The sequence below is a fragment of the Erpetoichthys calabaricus genome, chromosome 13 (genome assembly GCF_900747795.2).
Source record: "Erpetoichthys calabaricus chromosome 13, fErpCal1.3, whole genome shotgun sequence".
Lineage (NCBI taxonomy): Eukaryota > Metazoa > Chordata > Cladistia > Polypteriformes > Polypteridae > Erpetoichthys > Erpetoichthys calabaricus.
The window spans coordinates 38,948,114-38,965,118 of NC_041406.2; the positions used below are offsets into that span (position 1 = coordinate 38,948,114).

The window sequence follows — 17,005 nt, forward strand, 5'->3', positions numbered from 1 at the left end:
TGATGCCAGAATAACAACAACGCAGGGATTTTTACTTCAAGAAGGCTAAGTGTTGCCTTTGAAAACTACCGTATATACTCACGTATAAGTCGGGTCTTGATCATAAAATCAGACCCCGACTTATACACCTGTTCAAAAAAGCGACACATTTTTTTTTCCATCTTCTTGCCTTCTTGCAGACACATCGAATTTTGTTGCAGCAGCACAGCTTCCAATTTCTTTCGCCACTTCAATGACTCTTCATTTAAAACTAGCTTTATATTTTCTTCTGATCGAACGCTCCATCATAGATAAGGGATGCTCTTACGATAAAGGTGTATGAGGGTGTGAGATACAAAAAACACAAAACAGTGCAAACATTGCTTTGGAATAGTTTGGGTGTTACTGTGTGGTCACGAGGGACAATACATAGGAAAAAAAGGCCGTGTGCTCCGTGGTTATTCTCTCAGGTTAGTGTTAGTATATCGTAATCTCTTGGACCAATAGCGTGAGTTTTCCACATTCGACTTACTGTATACGACCGGCATTATAAAATACCGGAAAATAAACGGGAAATTAAACGCCGACTTATCCGTGGGAGAACTTAAACGCGAGTATATATGGTAAACAGACCATGTGATGCACAATACTGTTATTGTGTTACCCTACAGCTCTTGAGATTGCGTTGCCGAGTTTAGCACTTCAGCTCATCAACACAAATTTAACGATTTCTGAAACATTGACACAAGCTGTTTCAGTCAGGAGAAGAAATAATGCGATCGCTGAAACATTTGCATCTGGTAATTTCTTTCGCAAACACTTGGCTGTTGTAAGCGGGTGCAAAACAAATACAAGCGCAGGGCAACCTAGCGTAACAAACATGCGCATACAGTTAACCGTCTACAGGTTTACATGGCCACATAATTGTGGTGAAATCTACCCGTGACAGTCAGGCTTCTCAGAGGCCAGTCACCCGATGTCTCTTACTGGAAAAGGATTTACATGGCATCCTAGACGTCGGGTTTCTATGAATAATTGGGACACTGAAGCGCGTGTAAATGCAGTGATGGTGTCCGACTGGAAAACGTTTAGTGCAGCAGTCAGGGGCAGATGTCTTACTAAATTCTTACCAAATGGAAGGCATAAAAATTTCACGATGAGCCAAGGCATGTGTATGCTGTCTTGGACAAGCAAGAGTGGACGGACTAGGAAACGACGTTAGGATTAGACAGCAAGCAAAGAAATAGGAAGGAGTCAGGCCAAAGTCAGAATACCAACACCCAAGTCAAGCGGCGTTAAGTCACTGTTCTGCATCAGGATAGGTAAAAGAAAAAAGACAGGAGACGACGCATAAACAGAAGACTTAGCGAGAGACAAAACCAGGAAGACGCAGGAGTGTGCGGAAAAAAAACAAAACAAAACAAAAGTCAAAATTACTTGGGAATTTAATGAAGAATTGCGGGCGAACGTCGGAGAGAAGTGATCCCCAATCTCCGATAAATGAAGAAATGCAGTGCTGGTCGAGCCAATGTCCAGTACGCACACCCTGGCAACAGAACCGCAAAATGGTGGCGCCCAAAGATAAACACCATGGAGCTGTGGCAAAATGAAATCTTATAATGTTTAAAATACGTCAAGCAAAAGGAAACTGAGAACAACGTGACCTTTGGTGTCGACGGGATTCAGAGCTAACACACTGTGGCGGATGGCCCGAGTATGGAAGGACCCAGGGAGAGACTGTATTTTTATGACTGGAGTATTTTTCTTCCCTGGACCGACAGAGGGCATCTCCCTTGGTCCCCAGGGGTGCCACGGCTTATGAGTACGGGAGCTCAACCCTGCTGGGGCCATGGCCACCACCAGGGAGCACACGGACGTTTTCAGGTCCTTATTTAGCCGCACCTCCGCCACACCCAGAAGAAGCTCATTGGCCACCTGGAGTCCTTCAAGGTGCCCTATAAGGAGGGGCCAGTTGCCACAATTCAACGGCCAGAGTCAGGAGGAAGAGGACAAAGCCTGAGGAGGACTGGCAGCAAAAGCCATGTTGGGCTCTGTGAGCCTTGTGTGTTGGTGATTTGTGTGCTGTGTGGCAAAGTCGCCTCCTGCCCGTCTGTGTCGGGGTCACGGCGGCTGTACGTACCCCGAGTGTCACAACGGGAAAGACCACAACAAACGCTGCGTCGTCCGCATTTCCAACTCCACTCAGCAGGACCCTTCAGCTGGATGTCCGCACCCCCCTCGTACACACCCTACAGACTCCCTGTTACCCCCCTCTATGTAACAAGCGGTGCATTGTGGGAGTTTCTCCCAACACCTTTACCACACACGCCGTACGACTGTCTGCCTCTCCCAGGCCTCACACCTCCAGCCATTCACCCCGAGGCTTCTCACTTACAAACTGCCATTCAGTTTCACCTTCTTCTTCTCCTCCTCTGATTCCACTTCACTTACTGCCATCAAAACATAGAGGAGCTCCCGTGACAATCCTTCACACACTTCTTTGGTCAGCAACTCCACCATCATCACGAAAAGCAAGAGACTCTACAATGGACGGTGCAGCTCCACCTTCACCTCAGAGCCAGCCCTTCATCTACCTCCAGCTTTTCTCAGTGCCCACCTCACCACCTGGCACCCCATCACACGTCGTCTCCAGATCTTAAAACACATTCAGTAGCTTCCTGCCCTTCTTGTGATCGACACACATCACTAGTAGAAGTTTTTAAGCCTGCATTTGACATCAAGAGAGATGCCATATGAGAACTTCAAAGTGTGCAAAACAAGAGAGCTCAGCCTGCGTGTCCACAGCTTTGCCCCACTTTAGTTTCTTCCCTGCGCTCCATTTCAGGTGCTATTTTATCTGATTATGGAGTGAAATTTGAATGGTCTGCCTTTCTTGATTTGGCCACTAGATGGCCTCAGTGTAATTCTGTTTTTCTTGGCGCAAAGCTAAAACAGTAAAGGCACAGAGAGACTAAAAGGACAGGAGACAAGGCCAAGGGGCAAAAGGGAGACGAGACTACACCGCCATACAAATGTTATAGTAAACCATCGCCAGTAAGGCCACGTGGCGCAGACCGTCCCAGAACATTTTAACAACATACTGAAACAATTCAAGCTGAGGTAGTGACGGCCAAAGGGTGTCCATCCGCTGAAGTTGGGCGAGGATCCCAGTAGACATGCAAAAGATCAAAATGGTGTTCATAAACTGGCCAGGTGATAATAAAGTGAACACAAACTCCTCCAGACGTACACTCCATCCACAACTGCTGTTCATGTCCCCAACGAACACAACCCAACAAGTGATCTCTTTAGAATCTGTAAAATTTTATTTGAAATCTCTGTACAGTTCACTAGTAACTGAAAATATAGTACCACATTGCAAGGAAGAACAAGACATTCCAAATGAAAAGACGCATTAAATATTGAATTAAAAGAACATCTTAAGAAATTAGTTAACGTCTGAATGAAATCACAAGCTTAGAGGGCAGGTCTTTTAACAGTAGGCACTTGACTCCTTGGTGGGCAGCGCCTTGGGCACGACACCAGACAGTGACCGTCCATTGTTCACGGGGCCGCAGTGGTCCCCCCCCCCCCACCCCCAGTTCTTCAATGCTAACGTGCCGTTCATTTCTCCAGCGAAGCTTTGCATTTTTCGGCGTATTCGCCCTCCGCTAGTGGAGTTCACAGTGCACCTCTGCCGGTCTCAAGACTCCATGCCAGTTTACCTTCATATGATATTGCACTTCAAAAGTGTCCAGTTGCAGGATTCTCAAAGCCATCACGGATCATTTTGGGTGACGTGATGGTCATCTTCAAATATCACAGTGCATATGGGGTATCGAAGGTGAAACACGTTTAACAAAGTGCATTCAAGTGCAAATAGCAAAACAAACACAAACAAAATAATAATTCAAACGGACCTTCCCTTTAAAGGTTTATTTGGCTGGGTTCATTTCCATAATTTTCCATTTTAGGGACTCTGTGACACTGGGAAAGGCAAACTGATCATTAACCCAATGAACAAATGTTGAGGGTGCATAGCGTGTGTAAGACAAGGGTGAGGCCGCGTCACAAGGAGACCCAGACAAAGCAGAAGAAGTGAGGGCAGCGAGTGAGTAAGTCGTGAAGGCACAGACGTCTAACAGGACAATGGAGGACAAAAGCATGAGGTCATCCATCCATGTGCTTGATGAATTTGTGTGTCACAGGTCAGGATCTTAATAAAAATAGTAGTTGCTTACATTTATATAGCGCCTTTCTCACTCCTCAAAGCGCTCAAATGGAGGAGCCAAAGCCTATTGCAGCACAAAACGAGACCAAACTGGGGGGGCTGCCTGCCAGGCCATCACGACACACACTGATAGACAACAGTCACGACTACCGTAGGGAACTCCAGCACTAAGTCACATGAACAAAGGGAGAGGATGCAAACCCCACCCGGCCGGTGCCACAGCAAAGCCCCTCTGTCATGGCAAGCAAGCACTTTCACTTGCACGGCTGCATGGGGTGACAGCGGGCGCCTCGAACTTCATGGCTGTGTGCTTCTGGGCCAAAATGGGTTTGTACAATGAAAGACATTTTGAGATTTTGATTGTACAGATTCATGCCAAGTCAAACCAGACAAATTCAAACAAACGTTTTCCGGGGCTTTTTCAGCAAATGAATTTAAAATAAGGAAGAAAAAAGATGTAAGGGCCTGTTATAGAGCTTCACTTACCCAGCAATAAAATCCATCAATCTCAAATTCGTTCTGAATATAATTACAGTATATTTTAGAAATATTACTTTGAATATAATTCATTAAAATTCTTTGAAAGTCCACAGTTTTTTTCAAATTGGTATGCAAACCACGGGAGTTCACAATTAAATTTTTTTATGGGGGAAGCTGTCATTTTAATTCCTGAAGCATTCACTTCAGTGGACTTTATAATATTTAGAAGAAGGACAATAAATTAAAAAACCCCAACCCTAACTTATCATTTGATATTATAATTTGCTTAAAAAATAAAACAGGGTTTTTTTTTCTGTTCATGATCAAAAATCTGATTGGTCATCCATAATTTTAATTTACATCCAGAACTTTCTAAAATGTCGTTTCGCGATTCTGACGGCTATAACTGAAGCATTATTGGGGCGTCCTGGCGAATTCACTGTGATCAGCCACGGGCGATGGATGGATGGACGGACAGACAGACAGGTCGACTTCTTGACTCTTAGTTGGATTTCTTTTCCTTCACTTTAGTAAATTTCCGTTAACCCTCCTTAAACAGAAAAGGCCAGGATAATAAAGTTATGTTCACATACCGAATTGTTTCATTACTGGCACAGAGGATGTGAAGATGGCCTCTAACCTCCCGCCATCGATGTCGATTCTGTTCTGCTTGCTCAGACTCTCTGACACTCTGGCCCTCAGCCTAGCACTTTCTTCCAGACATACTCTACCCCTTACCATCTTGCTGGATCGCTTATGAAATTTTTCTATTTTTTTTCTGACGGTTTCATTCCACCATCGGCCATCTTGAAAAGCCAGGGCACTTTTTTTTCTCCCCTATTGTTTTGTCAATTCTGGTAGACCAGGATGTCTTCTCTAGCCATACAATGGTGCATGTGAGTGTTTCGTTACATGGTGGGATGAGGACGTCCATGTGACCAATGCATCCGAATAAATTCCAATGGACGATTCTTTCCATGATCTTGGTTTTAAAAATTGAACAAGTGAATCTCAGGTAACAGAGACCTTACCTCTGCAGAGCCTGTGAGCTGCAGCCACATACGGGACTGAAGGGATTCTGCTCTGATAGACCCTGACCAGCTTGCTTCACTGAAACTGCCAGACTGTTGAGGACTCCTTCAGGTTGGGCTTACTGCACTTGAAGCTGCACAGGATCCCTCTGGCATACACTTTGCTTATTCATTATGTGGTAAAGGAAAGACAAACACACAACCCAAAAGGGAGGATTAACACAAAGGAAGGTCCCTCCAATTAGCAGTAAGTGTAGTTGAGGGGGATTAGCGTAGACTGTGTGAACTTCAGAACACCCACCGTAATATCATTAGACAGAAAAGCAATTCAAGTGACTGTGAGGGTCCGGGTCGTCACAGTGACGGCACGAGACTTGAGAAACAAGGACGCTACCCTAAAACCAGGCTGACTTTCTGTCCTTTGATAGCGAGGAGATGGAAAGCCCCAAATATGTCAAAGGTCAAATGTTAGCTTCCACGAAGGCCTGATCACAACATGTCACAAGTGAATTCCCAGAACAGAATGCTTTGTTCCACTGAAGTTGAAACAGTTTTTGGCACATTCTGAAGATCCACAGAAGTGTTTGCTGCTAGTGCGATTCTTTAAACACTCTTTTGTTTTTCCAAAATGGTCAACACAAACAATCATTCTGTCTTTTAGTCAGTCCTATGGTGACTTTGACATGAGCGTGAAGGCAAATTTGGTGTTCTCCTCTTCAGTGGCATAAGAAACATCCATTTTACGTTGTCTGGGACATCACGTGGGCCTCTGTCACCGTTCATGTTTGGGGTTTGCTTCTGTGTGCTCCACAACGGTCACCCCATTTCCATTAGGAACAGTCTCCTTCTTTACTGGGTTGATATAAAATTCAGCAAAAACGGGACAGTGGTCGGAAGCTACTCCACCCCAGGACCAGTTGTCTGGGATCCATGGATTAGTAAGGCCTTCCCTTATGACATCCCAGTGACCTGCAGGTCAGGAAAGAAAAGAATACATATAGAATTTATTAAAAGGCTACGCTAAAGAGAAGGCGTACTCATTTAATACTATTTAGAAGCACACAGCATGACTGAGATCAGCGCTATTTAGACGAATTAAAGACGTTTAGCATGAAAGATAATGCCAAGCACCAGCCATAGCTTCTCTGTCGCTCATTCGTCAGCGCACCGGTCTCTCTGTGGTGTGAACGCAGTAGAAGGCACCAAAACATCCCCTCATCTGAGATGGCAACACAGATGGACTGTTGACTTGTTTAGAAACTGACTAGAGGACACGAAAGTGGCCCACACAATGGGAGCTACAGTGCCAGATACTAGGCATCCCACCTTAGACCTCTGCCTTTTCTCTTTGGGTGTCCAGGCTTACAAACAAACACCCCTACAAGTGAGCGTAGCGTGCAAGAGAACTGAGGAACAAGTTAGATGAGGATGTAACGGGTGGAGGCAGAGGTCAGAACACAAATCAGGGCCAGCGAGAGGAGAGCATGTTGTCTGGGCAGGAAATTACGTCATTAAGGAGGAGGGTGGCAAGCAAAAGTAGGCTTAATTAAAGTCAGAGAAATTGAGAAAGTCGGAACATGAAAGCAAAAGAATAAGCAGTCCTACTGCAGCTAAATTTTAGAATGGGCCTGTAATAACATCGTGAAAATACAGTAATACACAAACGCATCATAACATAGCAAGAAATAAAACAAAATTTGTATGGGAGCGTCAGCAGGCGTTGTGCCCTAGAGACCAAGTTACCCAAACTACTCTATAACATTTCAGTAATTATTTACCGCTCTGATGCTGATCTTTCTTTACGACAGCAATTGACGAGAAGAATTCATAATTAATTCAGAATTACGGTATTTGAGGGTTCCTCTAGAATGCCTCTTTCTCTTGCATGATTTGGCTCAAAAACTAATCAGCACATCGTCATCTCATAACTGGCTTAGGTTTCGAGTTTGGTATTTTTTCCACCCAGCAGTTTTAGCTCTATACCGTCCTCAAGAAACCGTCACACACACACACACACACCCATCACCGAGATATCAATGTTTTTGGTATCAGGGGACCCTAAAATGATGAAATTCATCGAAATCTGGTGATCGAAATTTTTGACAAATCTTTTGCTCCTCCCCGATCGGCAGTAGGTTATGGTGGGCAAGGGTGCAAAGCAAAAAAAAAGTGCATCTGATTTTCAGGCCTGATGGCTTCAGGATAAGTTGACGCCTTTTACCACCAGAGAAAAGTAAACCTCCACAGACTGAGGCTCTGGGCGGCAGCTGAGTGTCACACCACAGTCCACTTGTGCAGACAGAAACATTATTAGCTGCTTTGGACACCACCATACACTTCTGCAAAAAAAAGTGTTCACCCCCTTGGAAGTTTTACATTTTATGGCTGTACAACATTTTATCACAGGGGATTTGATTTGGCTGTTTTGAAACTGATTAACAGAAAATAACTCTTTAAAGTGGAAACAAATCTTTGCAAATTTGTCTAAATGAATTACAAATACAAAACATAAAGTAACTGATGGCACAAGTATTCATCTCCTTTAATATGACTCCTCTAAATCATTACTGGTGCGGCCAATTGGTTTTAGAGGTCACAGAATTAGCTCAAAGAGGACCACCTACTGTATATACTCGCATATAAGTTGGGTCTTGAAACCCAAAAAATCGATCATAAAATCAGACCCCGACTTATACGCCGTTCAAAAATACGACACTTACAGTTTTTGTTTTTACATCTTCTTGTTTCCTCCAATCTCACACCAGTTTCTCAGATGCATTGAATTTTGGTGCAAAATTTATTTTGCCACTTCAATGATGTTTAATTTAAATCCATCTTCATATTTTTTCAAATTGAATGCTCCATCATAGATAAGGGATGCTCTTACGATAAAGGTGTATGAGGGTGTGAGATACAAAAAACACAAAACAGTGCAAACATTGCTTCAGAATAGTTTGGGTATTAACGTGTGGTCACGTAGTCACAATACATGGAAAAAAACGTCTGTGTGCTCCGTGGTTACTTTCTCAGGTGGGTGCTAGCAGATCGTAATCTCTTGGACCGATAGCGTGAGTTTTCCACATTCGACTTATACGACCGACATTATAAAATGCCGGAAATTATACGGTAAAATCAAGCCCTGACTTATCCGCAGGAGAACTTAAGGATATACGGTAAGTGTAATCAAGGGGTTTCAACTGACTGTTGTCTAAATGCCCCTTATCTGGAAATGCTATTTGTGGCGAGCCAGTACGGTGGCTTAACAAAGAAGACCAAAGAACAGCTCAAGCAACTCCAGAAAAAGATGACTGGAAAACACAAGTCAGGGAATGGAGACAAGAAAATGTCCAAGACCCTGAATATCCAGTTCAGTTAATCACTGAGGATGACACAGCTGTAAAGCTGCCTAGAGCAGGCCGTCCACAAAACGGAGTGTTGGTGCAAGAAGAGGAGGAGGAGTGATGCAGTCCACCAAGAGACCTGAAGGAGTGACAAGCTACACTGTCTCTGACTGGAGAGACCTTGCAAACAACAACCGATGCCTGGGTGCTTTACCAGCAGTAACTTTATGAGAGCGGGGTAAAGAGAAGAAGAAGAAAAAAAAAAATGCTCATCTTGGTTAGAGTTTGACAGAAGCCCAGAAAAAGGTTCTTGGATCTGATGAGACACAAACTGAGCTTTTTTGGCCATGACACAAAACGCCATGTTAATGTAAGGCTCACACTGCGCATTATCAAAAACACACATTTCTCCACCGTGAAGCATGGTGGTGGCAGCATCATGATGTGAAGATGCTTCTCTGCAGGACGCCCTGGAAGGCTTTTGCAGGTGGAGTGCAAAATGAATGAGCAAAATATGGGGAGGATCCTGACGCAGTCTGCAAGAAAGCTGCACCAAGCTGGGAGAAGATTTGTTTTCCAGCACAGACAACAACCCCAGGAATAGAGCCAAAGCTCACAGGAATGGCTTAAAAGGAACCATGGAGAGGCTGAGTCCAAGTCCAGACATCAGTCTTATTGAGAATTTGTGTCTGGACTGGAAAAACGTGGTCCGCTCACAGTCACCATGCAGCCTGACAGAGCCTGAGAAGTTCTGCAAAGTCGAACGGGGAAAAATGGCGGCGTCCAGATGTGCAAAGCTGATAGAGACCTGTGAACACAACTGAAGACTGTCATGGCTGACAAAGGTGCAGCTACTAAATACTGACTTGAGGAGGTGAATGCGTATGTGATCAGTTATTTTGTAATTAATTTAGACCACTGTGCAGAGATCTGTTTTCACTTTGACGTTAACGAGTCTTTTTCTTTTGATCAGAGTGTCAAAAAAGCCAATGATGTCCACTGTGATTCAAAGTTGCTAACAATAAACTGTGAAAACTTTAAGGGGTGAACACTTTGTATAGACACAGTATCTTTGATAGTCTTATGTTCGAGATTTCAGGTGCTTTAGGTATCACATCCTACCCCTGAAACCACCCATAAGCTTCCTGAACCAGCTCTTTCCATTACAAGGTTGCAAGAAGATGGAGATTATTGCAAAAGCACACACTTGGCACAAGGAAGAAGATAACCCTGAATGGGATGGCAGTTGTCCAGAGTGTATGTTTTCTACGTATGCAACTTGTGTTAGCTCTACACACACACCAGTTCAATTTAATGGTAACACCTCAGCTTTGGTACTGCAAAAATGTCTCCATTACTCATATGCTGTTATTTAACAGACTGTAGGAGGAGAACAGGCATCCTGGCTAGAAAAGAGATGAACTCATTACCCGGACAGGAGGCCAGTGTGATGACGCAGATGGACTGGCTCTTGGAACAAATAAATACATTTGTACCCGGCCGGTGGAAATTAATGGAAGGACCAGAGACAGCCGGGAGTCGGGGGGCAGTTCAATCTCCAATACAATAAGGGGCAGTGGTCCTCACATGGGAACCCAGTCAGGACACCCGCTGGGATGCTTGGGAGTTGGAGTCTGCAAGCACAGCCCTGTCGGGGTCTCTGGGTACCGTTAGAGGGTGCTGTCGCAGGAGGACCTCCCTACTTTCTTTATGGCCCAGAAGTGCTTCCCAGGGAGGTACAGCATGACACTGGAAGCATTTCTGGGTACAGCTTAAAAGGAGCCCGCTGCCACACATGGACGACTCGGAGTTGGGAGGCAGCACTCAGGGGAGGAGAGAAGGAGAAAGGATTGGTGATTTATTGTTCATTTATTGTATAATTGTGGCACATCGCTGAAAAGAGGTCTGTGAAAAGGTGTGTGGTGTAAATAAATGGCTGTTATTTTATTCATATAACGTCTGGTGTTATACTGGGTCTTACGTTTGTAGTTCTCTGGCGCCCCCTTGTGGTTGCAACTCCTTAAACATTTCTTATGGTCTTGATCAGAGTTTCTCTACCTTTTTGTAATGCGAAGTCAAACACAATGACACCTTTTATTGGCTAACTAAAAAGATTACAATATGCAAGCTTTCAAGGCAACTCGGGCCCCTTCTTCAGACAAGATATATAATGTAATGTAAGATGTAATTATGTATACATTACATTATATCTTACAGTACATCCTGCCTGAAGAAGGGGCCCGAGTTGCCTTGAAAGCTTGCATATTGTAATCTTTTTAGTTAGCCAATAAAAGGTGTCATTGTACTTGACTTCTCACTGCATCCACAATGGCTAACACGGTACAACACCCTAATACTTCAACCTTTATGGATTGCAAGTTGCTCTCATTGTGTTGCCAGCTTAAGTTTAAAAACAAAACAAAACAAAACAAAACAAAAAATGCTTAAAGTCATTTGTTAATATGTGCCATTCGGGATAAAAATGACCCTTATGGTGGTAGATACAGTTCACTTTTTCCACATTTTGTTATGTTACAGCCTTATTCCAAAATGGATTAATTTCATTTTTTTCCTCAGAATTCTACACACAACACCCCATAATGACAACGTGAAAAAAGTTTACTTGAGGATTTTGCACATAAGTATTCACAGCCTTTGCTCAATACTTTGTCGATGCCCCTTTGGCAGCAATTCCAGCCTCAAGTCTTTTTGAATATGATGCCACAAGCTTGGCACACCTATCCTTGGCCAGTTTCGCCCATTCCTCTTTGCATCACCTCTCAAGCTCCATCAGGATGGATGGGAAGCGTCGGTGCACAGCCATTTTAAGGTCTCTCCAGAGATGTTAAATTGGATTCAAGTCTGGGCTCTGGCTGGGCCACTCAAGGACATTCACAGAGTTGTCCTGAAGCCACTCCTTTGATATCTTGGCTGTGTGCTTAGGGTCGTTGTCCTGCTGAAAGATGAACCGTCGCCCCAGTCTGAGGTCAAAAGTGCTCTGGAGCAGGTTTTCATCCAGGATGTCTCTGTACATTGCTGCAATCATCTTTCCCTTTATCTTGACTAATCTCCCAGTTCCTGCTGCTGAAAAACATCCCCACAGCATGATGCTGCCACCACCATGCTTTACTGTAGGGATGGTATTGGCCTGGTGATGAGCGGTGCCTGGTTTCCTCCAAACGTGACGCCTGGCATTCACACCAAAGAGTTCAATCTTTGTCTCATTAGACCAGAGAATTTTCTTTCTCATGGTCTGAGTGAGAGTCCTTCAGGTGCCTTTTGGCAAACTCCAGGCGGGCTGCCATGTGCCTTTTACTAAGGAGTGGCTTCCGTCTGGCCACTCTACCATACAGGCCTGATTGGTGGATTGTTACAGAGATGGTTGTCCTTTTGGAAGGTTCTCCTCTCTCCACAGAGGACCTCTGGAGCTCTGACAGAGTGACCATCGGGTTCTTGGTCACCTCCCTGACAAGGCCCTTCTCCCCCGATCGCTCAGTTTAGATGGCCGGCCAGCTCTAGGAAGAGTCCTGGTGGTTTCAAACTTCTTCCACTTATGGGTGATGGGGGCCACTGTGCTCATTGGGACCTTCAAAGCAGCAGAAATTTTTCTGTAACCTTCCCCAGATTTGTGCCTCAAGACAATCCTGTCTCAGAGGTCTACAGACAATTCCTTTGACTTCATTTCTGGTTTGTGCTCTGACATGAACTGTCAACTGTAGGACCTTATATAGACAGGTGTGTGCCTTTCCAAATCATGTCCAATCAACTGAATTTACCACAGGTGGACTCCAATTAACCTGCAGAAACATCTCAAGGATGATCGGGGGAAACAGGATGCACCTGAGCTCAATTTTGAGCTTCATGGCAAAGGCTGTGAATACTTATGTACATGTGCTTTCTCAGTTTTTTTATTTTTAATAAATTTGCAAAAACCTCAAGTAAACTTTTTTCACGTTGTCATTATGGGGTGTTGTGTGTAGAATTCTGAGGAAAAAAATGAATTTAATCCATTTTGGAATAAGGCTGTAACATAACAAAATGTGGAAAAAGTGATGCGCTGTGAATACTTTCCGGATGCACTGTAAAACTGGGTCCAGCGGCCTAAAAGGCAGGTTCAATAACACGTATGAAGCGTCAGTAAAGTGGTCATTCATCTCACTAACAGCTTGGGATGCACTAGTAAAATGATTTGTGAACATGAAATACGTCTCACTTGAGCCACCCCTGACCATTCCAATGTGCCAGGCCCTTTGTAAGTGTTACTAAGACCAAAAGAAGCCTTTGTTAAGGTCTTGCTATATAAGTGTATGTCAGTAAAACAGTCGATTTATTTTTGCAGTACCAAAAGTGTTGCCGGTTTCATATATTCTCATAAAGTGCACTTCTGCACAGTTTGCTATACACTAACTAAACATTACAGCAGATTGCAACACAAAATGACATGCAACAAAAATATCCCTTCTGCATGACACAACTGTCATTTCTATGAAAGAAAGAATGGCACAAACCTGTATAAATTTTCTTAAGATGGCGGCTGATCCAAATGTTGTCTAGTGATTTGGATCCTTGCGGGTTCTTTGTGCTAATGTTGGTGAAAGTGCTCGAGGGGACCACAGGGATGAACTTCTCCTTTCTTAACAGGTCAAACTCAGCTGCTTCTGCTGGGAGGCCGAAGTCTCCCAAGATGATCACTTCTTTTTCTCCTGTGGAACAAAATTGGTACAGCAAAGTGAAACACAAAGCTCCAGCTTTTGAATACTGCAGAACGCCTGAGCGTTTACACACTTTAAACAGCACATTAATCCTTGTGGATTGCGCAGTTAAATATTATGAAGCGTATGACTTTCCTGCTTATTGTAACTCATGAATGGTGAGCGCCGACTCCCACCCTTGTTAGCCTAAAGGTGTTACGACTCCAGAGCTATGAAAGATATTCAGTTTGCAGTTTAGGCTTAAATATTTTTTCTGTCCTCACTGGCTGCTTTTATTTTATGGCATAAACAAACACAAATAAGGAGTGACATGAACCCGCCGAGGTACCTATGCACTGCACAGAGCCTTTTAAATTTTACGAGACTTTAAGGCCACCTTCTGAAAGGCTAAGATAAGCTTGTGAATCTGTTCCATCTGATCAAGGAGGCTGGGAAGGTGAAGAAATGAGAAGGCAGCGTGTAACCAACGGGGTGCTAAAGGTGCTTTTGAAGTTGTGCGCCAGGATGTCTCCAATGTGACCTTCTGGAACAAATTTACAAGCAAAAGGCTTCAAGGCATTCACAGGCAGCAGGCAAATGAGGACCGCAATGAAAACCTCCTACCTCTCAGCGTTTCCTGTAGTATTTCTGTGAAGTGGGACGCTTTGTGGTTTGTACTGTGAAGCTTGCCATTGCTCTCTCCTCCTAGCTCCTTTTTCAAGTGAATATTAACCAGGATTAAACTGGAGCCTGCAATCTGCAACCCAAAAAAAAATATCATTAGATAAGGTTTTGAGGTGCTTTTAATTTCATTATACATTTTTTATTTTAATAAGTGTGCTTTTTTAACAGGAAAATGGTGAAAATTCCACACCACTGCTTTAGCGTCTCTCTCCATAACAAAAGAAACCAGCGAGAATTGTTAGTGTGAACAAATTAAACAGGACTGACACCCTGGAAATGTCACTTTTGGGGTGTATTGGTAAGGGAGATGAGACTCAATATTGGAGTCGGGTGGAGAACTGTCTGCAAATGAACATTGGCAAAACCAAAGAGCCAGTGATTTGACCAGTCACTGCACCGAGTCACTGTTCAGGGAGTGGACATTGAGGTGGTCCACTCCTACAAGTACAAGGAGATCCACATTAATGATGGATTGGACTAGTCTCAGAACACAGAGGAACTAGAGAAGAAAGGGCAGCAGAGCAGGCGGTTTTCCTTAGGAGACCTTTAATGTGTCTAGTGGCATCCTTCACATCTTCTACAGCATATCACTGTGATGGCCAGTGTGGTTTTGTAAGCTGTGATGTGCTGGGCTGGTAACGTCAAGAGAGGCCCACCAAGTCAACATGTTAATAAAAGGGGCAGGCTCAGTTATGGGACACACTCTGGACCCACTGGAGGTTGCAGCAAAGGAGAGAAATCAAACAAAACTGAGTGCCATTATGAACAAAGCTGTACATCCTCTCTGTGAGACACTGAGGACTGTCAGCCAACGACTCGGTCAGCAAAAGTGTGTCAAGAAACACGACTGGGGCTCCTTTATACCAACAGGAATATGTCTGCATAAAGCCTCACTGGGACTGAGAGGTTGTTTTTTCTTTTTAGTTTTCTTTCCTATTGGCCATTTTGTGGTTGTTGTTTGTTATATTATAATGCTTACTTATTTATTGAGCTTCTGTAACAAGCCAAATTTACTGTAACGACAAATCAAGTACGTACATATCTGTCTATCTATTATAAAGTGCTTTACACATATCTATTTATCTATCTATCAATCATATAGTGCCCCTCGCATCTATCTATCTATCTATCTATGAATTATATAGTGCCTTTTTATCTGTCTGTCTCTCTATCTGTTATATTATGCCTTTTTATCTATCTATATATCTATAGAGAAAATTAGTCTTTTTAGAGGAGGGAATGTATTGAAAATATCACTTTATTATTTTGACCATTTTTCTATAGACAGGAAGTTACAAATGATCCCTAACCCCTATCCATTTATCTCTCTGTTATATAGCACCCTTCCTACCTATCTATCTATTATATAGTGTTTTCACATATCTATCTATTTATTATTTAGTGCCTTTTTATTTATCCATCTATCTATCCTCTTCTAGCCCACATCAGTTTTCTGTTGCGTGCCTCCGAGTTGACCAGTGGTTACAGAAGGCATTTCTTTCTTAACTTTGTCAACGTCATGAAAACTTCTTACAAAAATTATTATAATTTTCCAAGTACACCATAAAGGAAGTGTTTGATCGCCTATGATTATGAAAATGAATCCTGTTTTAATGTACCTCTTCTTATACTGTAGAAGACTCCTTAAGAAATTAATCTGTAACAAGAGGTCTGGCATTTAAGAATGATTAAGCATCAATCTGATGTGAACCTTTCATTAAATGTCTTTTTCTTTGATTATAATTAGTAACAGCTTTGTTTGATTTCCATGATGGCAGAGTTTACAATTGTGATCAGAAATATATTAAAGATTAAAAACATCTTGGTAAAAAGTCCTACCTTGAAATGTGCAAGATATGGTTTGGGGCAAGTCTGTTTTCCATTGCCATTAGCAGGAGGGCTCTCCAGTAAAGTGCACTCTTTGAGTTCGATCCCAAAACTGCTGTCCCATAGGAAACCTGAAAACTCAGCCGTCTAGGAAAAATAAGAACAAGAATAGAAAGCAGCAAAAGTTAATTTACAGTAGTGACAGAATGCCTGGTTTTTGACCTTTTGGCAGTGATATTTGGGTTACTATTAATATAATCCTAGGAATCTGCAGAAAGAAATAATGTAAAGGTCACTGGATGGCTGCGAGTCATTTCTAGGAATCAGTGGCCTGGCCTGACCCTCAGCAGAACTAGCGGCCACATGTGGACCAGGCCAGTCAATTAGGAGGCAATGGGTAAAAGAAGGCCTGAGGGAGACTTCAAGAATGCTCTGGGGTCAGTGAGCAGGAGGTTCCCATGCAGAGTAAGATTTAGGCATTAATTAAACAAGCTACCACTTGGGACATTTACAGTCTGAAGGGACGCCACAAAACTTTAGGAAGTGTAAATATTTATTACAGATTTACTTCCATATTTTTAAAGTTCTAATGGAGGAACCCCATCCACCCCATCTTGGGTTTATAATGAATCTTGGTGGTCTTCTACCAAGTTGACTTGTGATATTAATATCCTTCTCATATCTAAGAGGAGCCCCAATAATGAACCCCACATCCCATTGGTCCTGCCATTTCACACTAAC

The 17,005-nt window shown here is 43.2% G+C and overlaps 1 protein-coding gene across 2 annotated transcripts in view; it reads right to left on the reverse strand.

The window, feature by feature from the left end:
* Positions 1-3,282: 3,282 nt before the first annotated feature.
* Positions 3,283-17,005, reverse strand: part of eepd1 (endonuclease/exonuclease/phosphatase family domain containing 1) — a 121,488-nt gene continuing 107,765 nt past the window's right edge. Inside the window, exons 4-8 of one of the 2 annotated variants that reach the window (XR_007936638.1) lie at positions 16,277-16,411; positions 14,378-14,510; positions 13,571-13,765; positions 3,779-6,690; positions 3,283-3,747 (exon numbers count right to left, since the gene is read on the reverse strand). Coding sequence is in view for 1 of the 2 variants with exons in the window: in XM_028818141.2 (XP_028673974.1) it covers positions 6,494-6,690; positions 13,571-13,765; positions 14,378-14,510; positions 16,277-16,411 (660 nt within the window). In the remaining variant the exon portion in view is untranslated. Of the gene's footprint in view, positions 6,691-13,570; positions 13,766-14,377; positions 14,511-16,276; positions 16,412-17,005 lie in introns of both variants that reach the window. The other variant, XM_028818141.2, reaches the window with a different exon arrangement.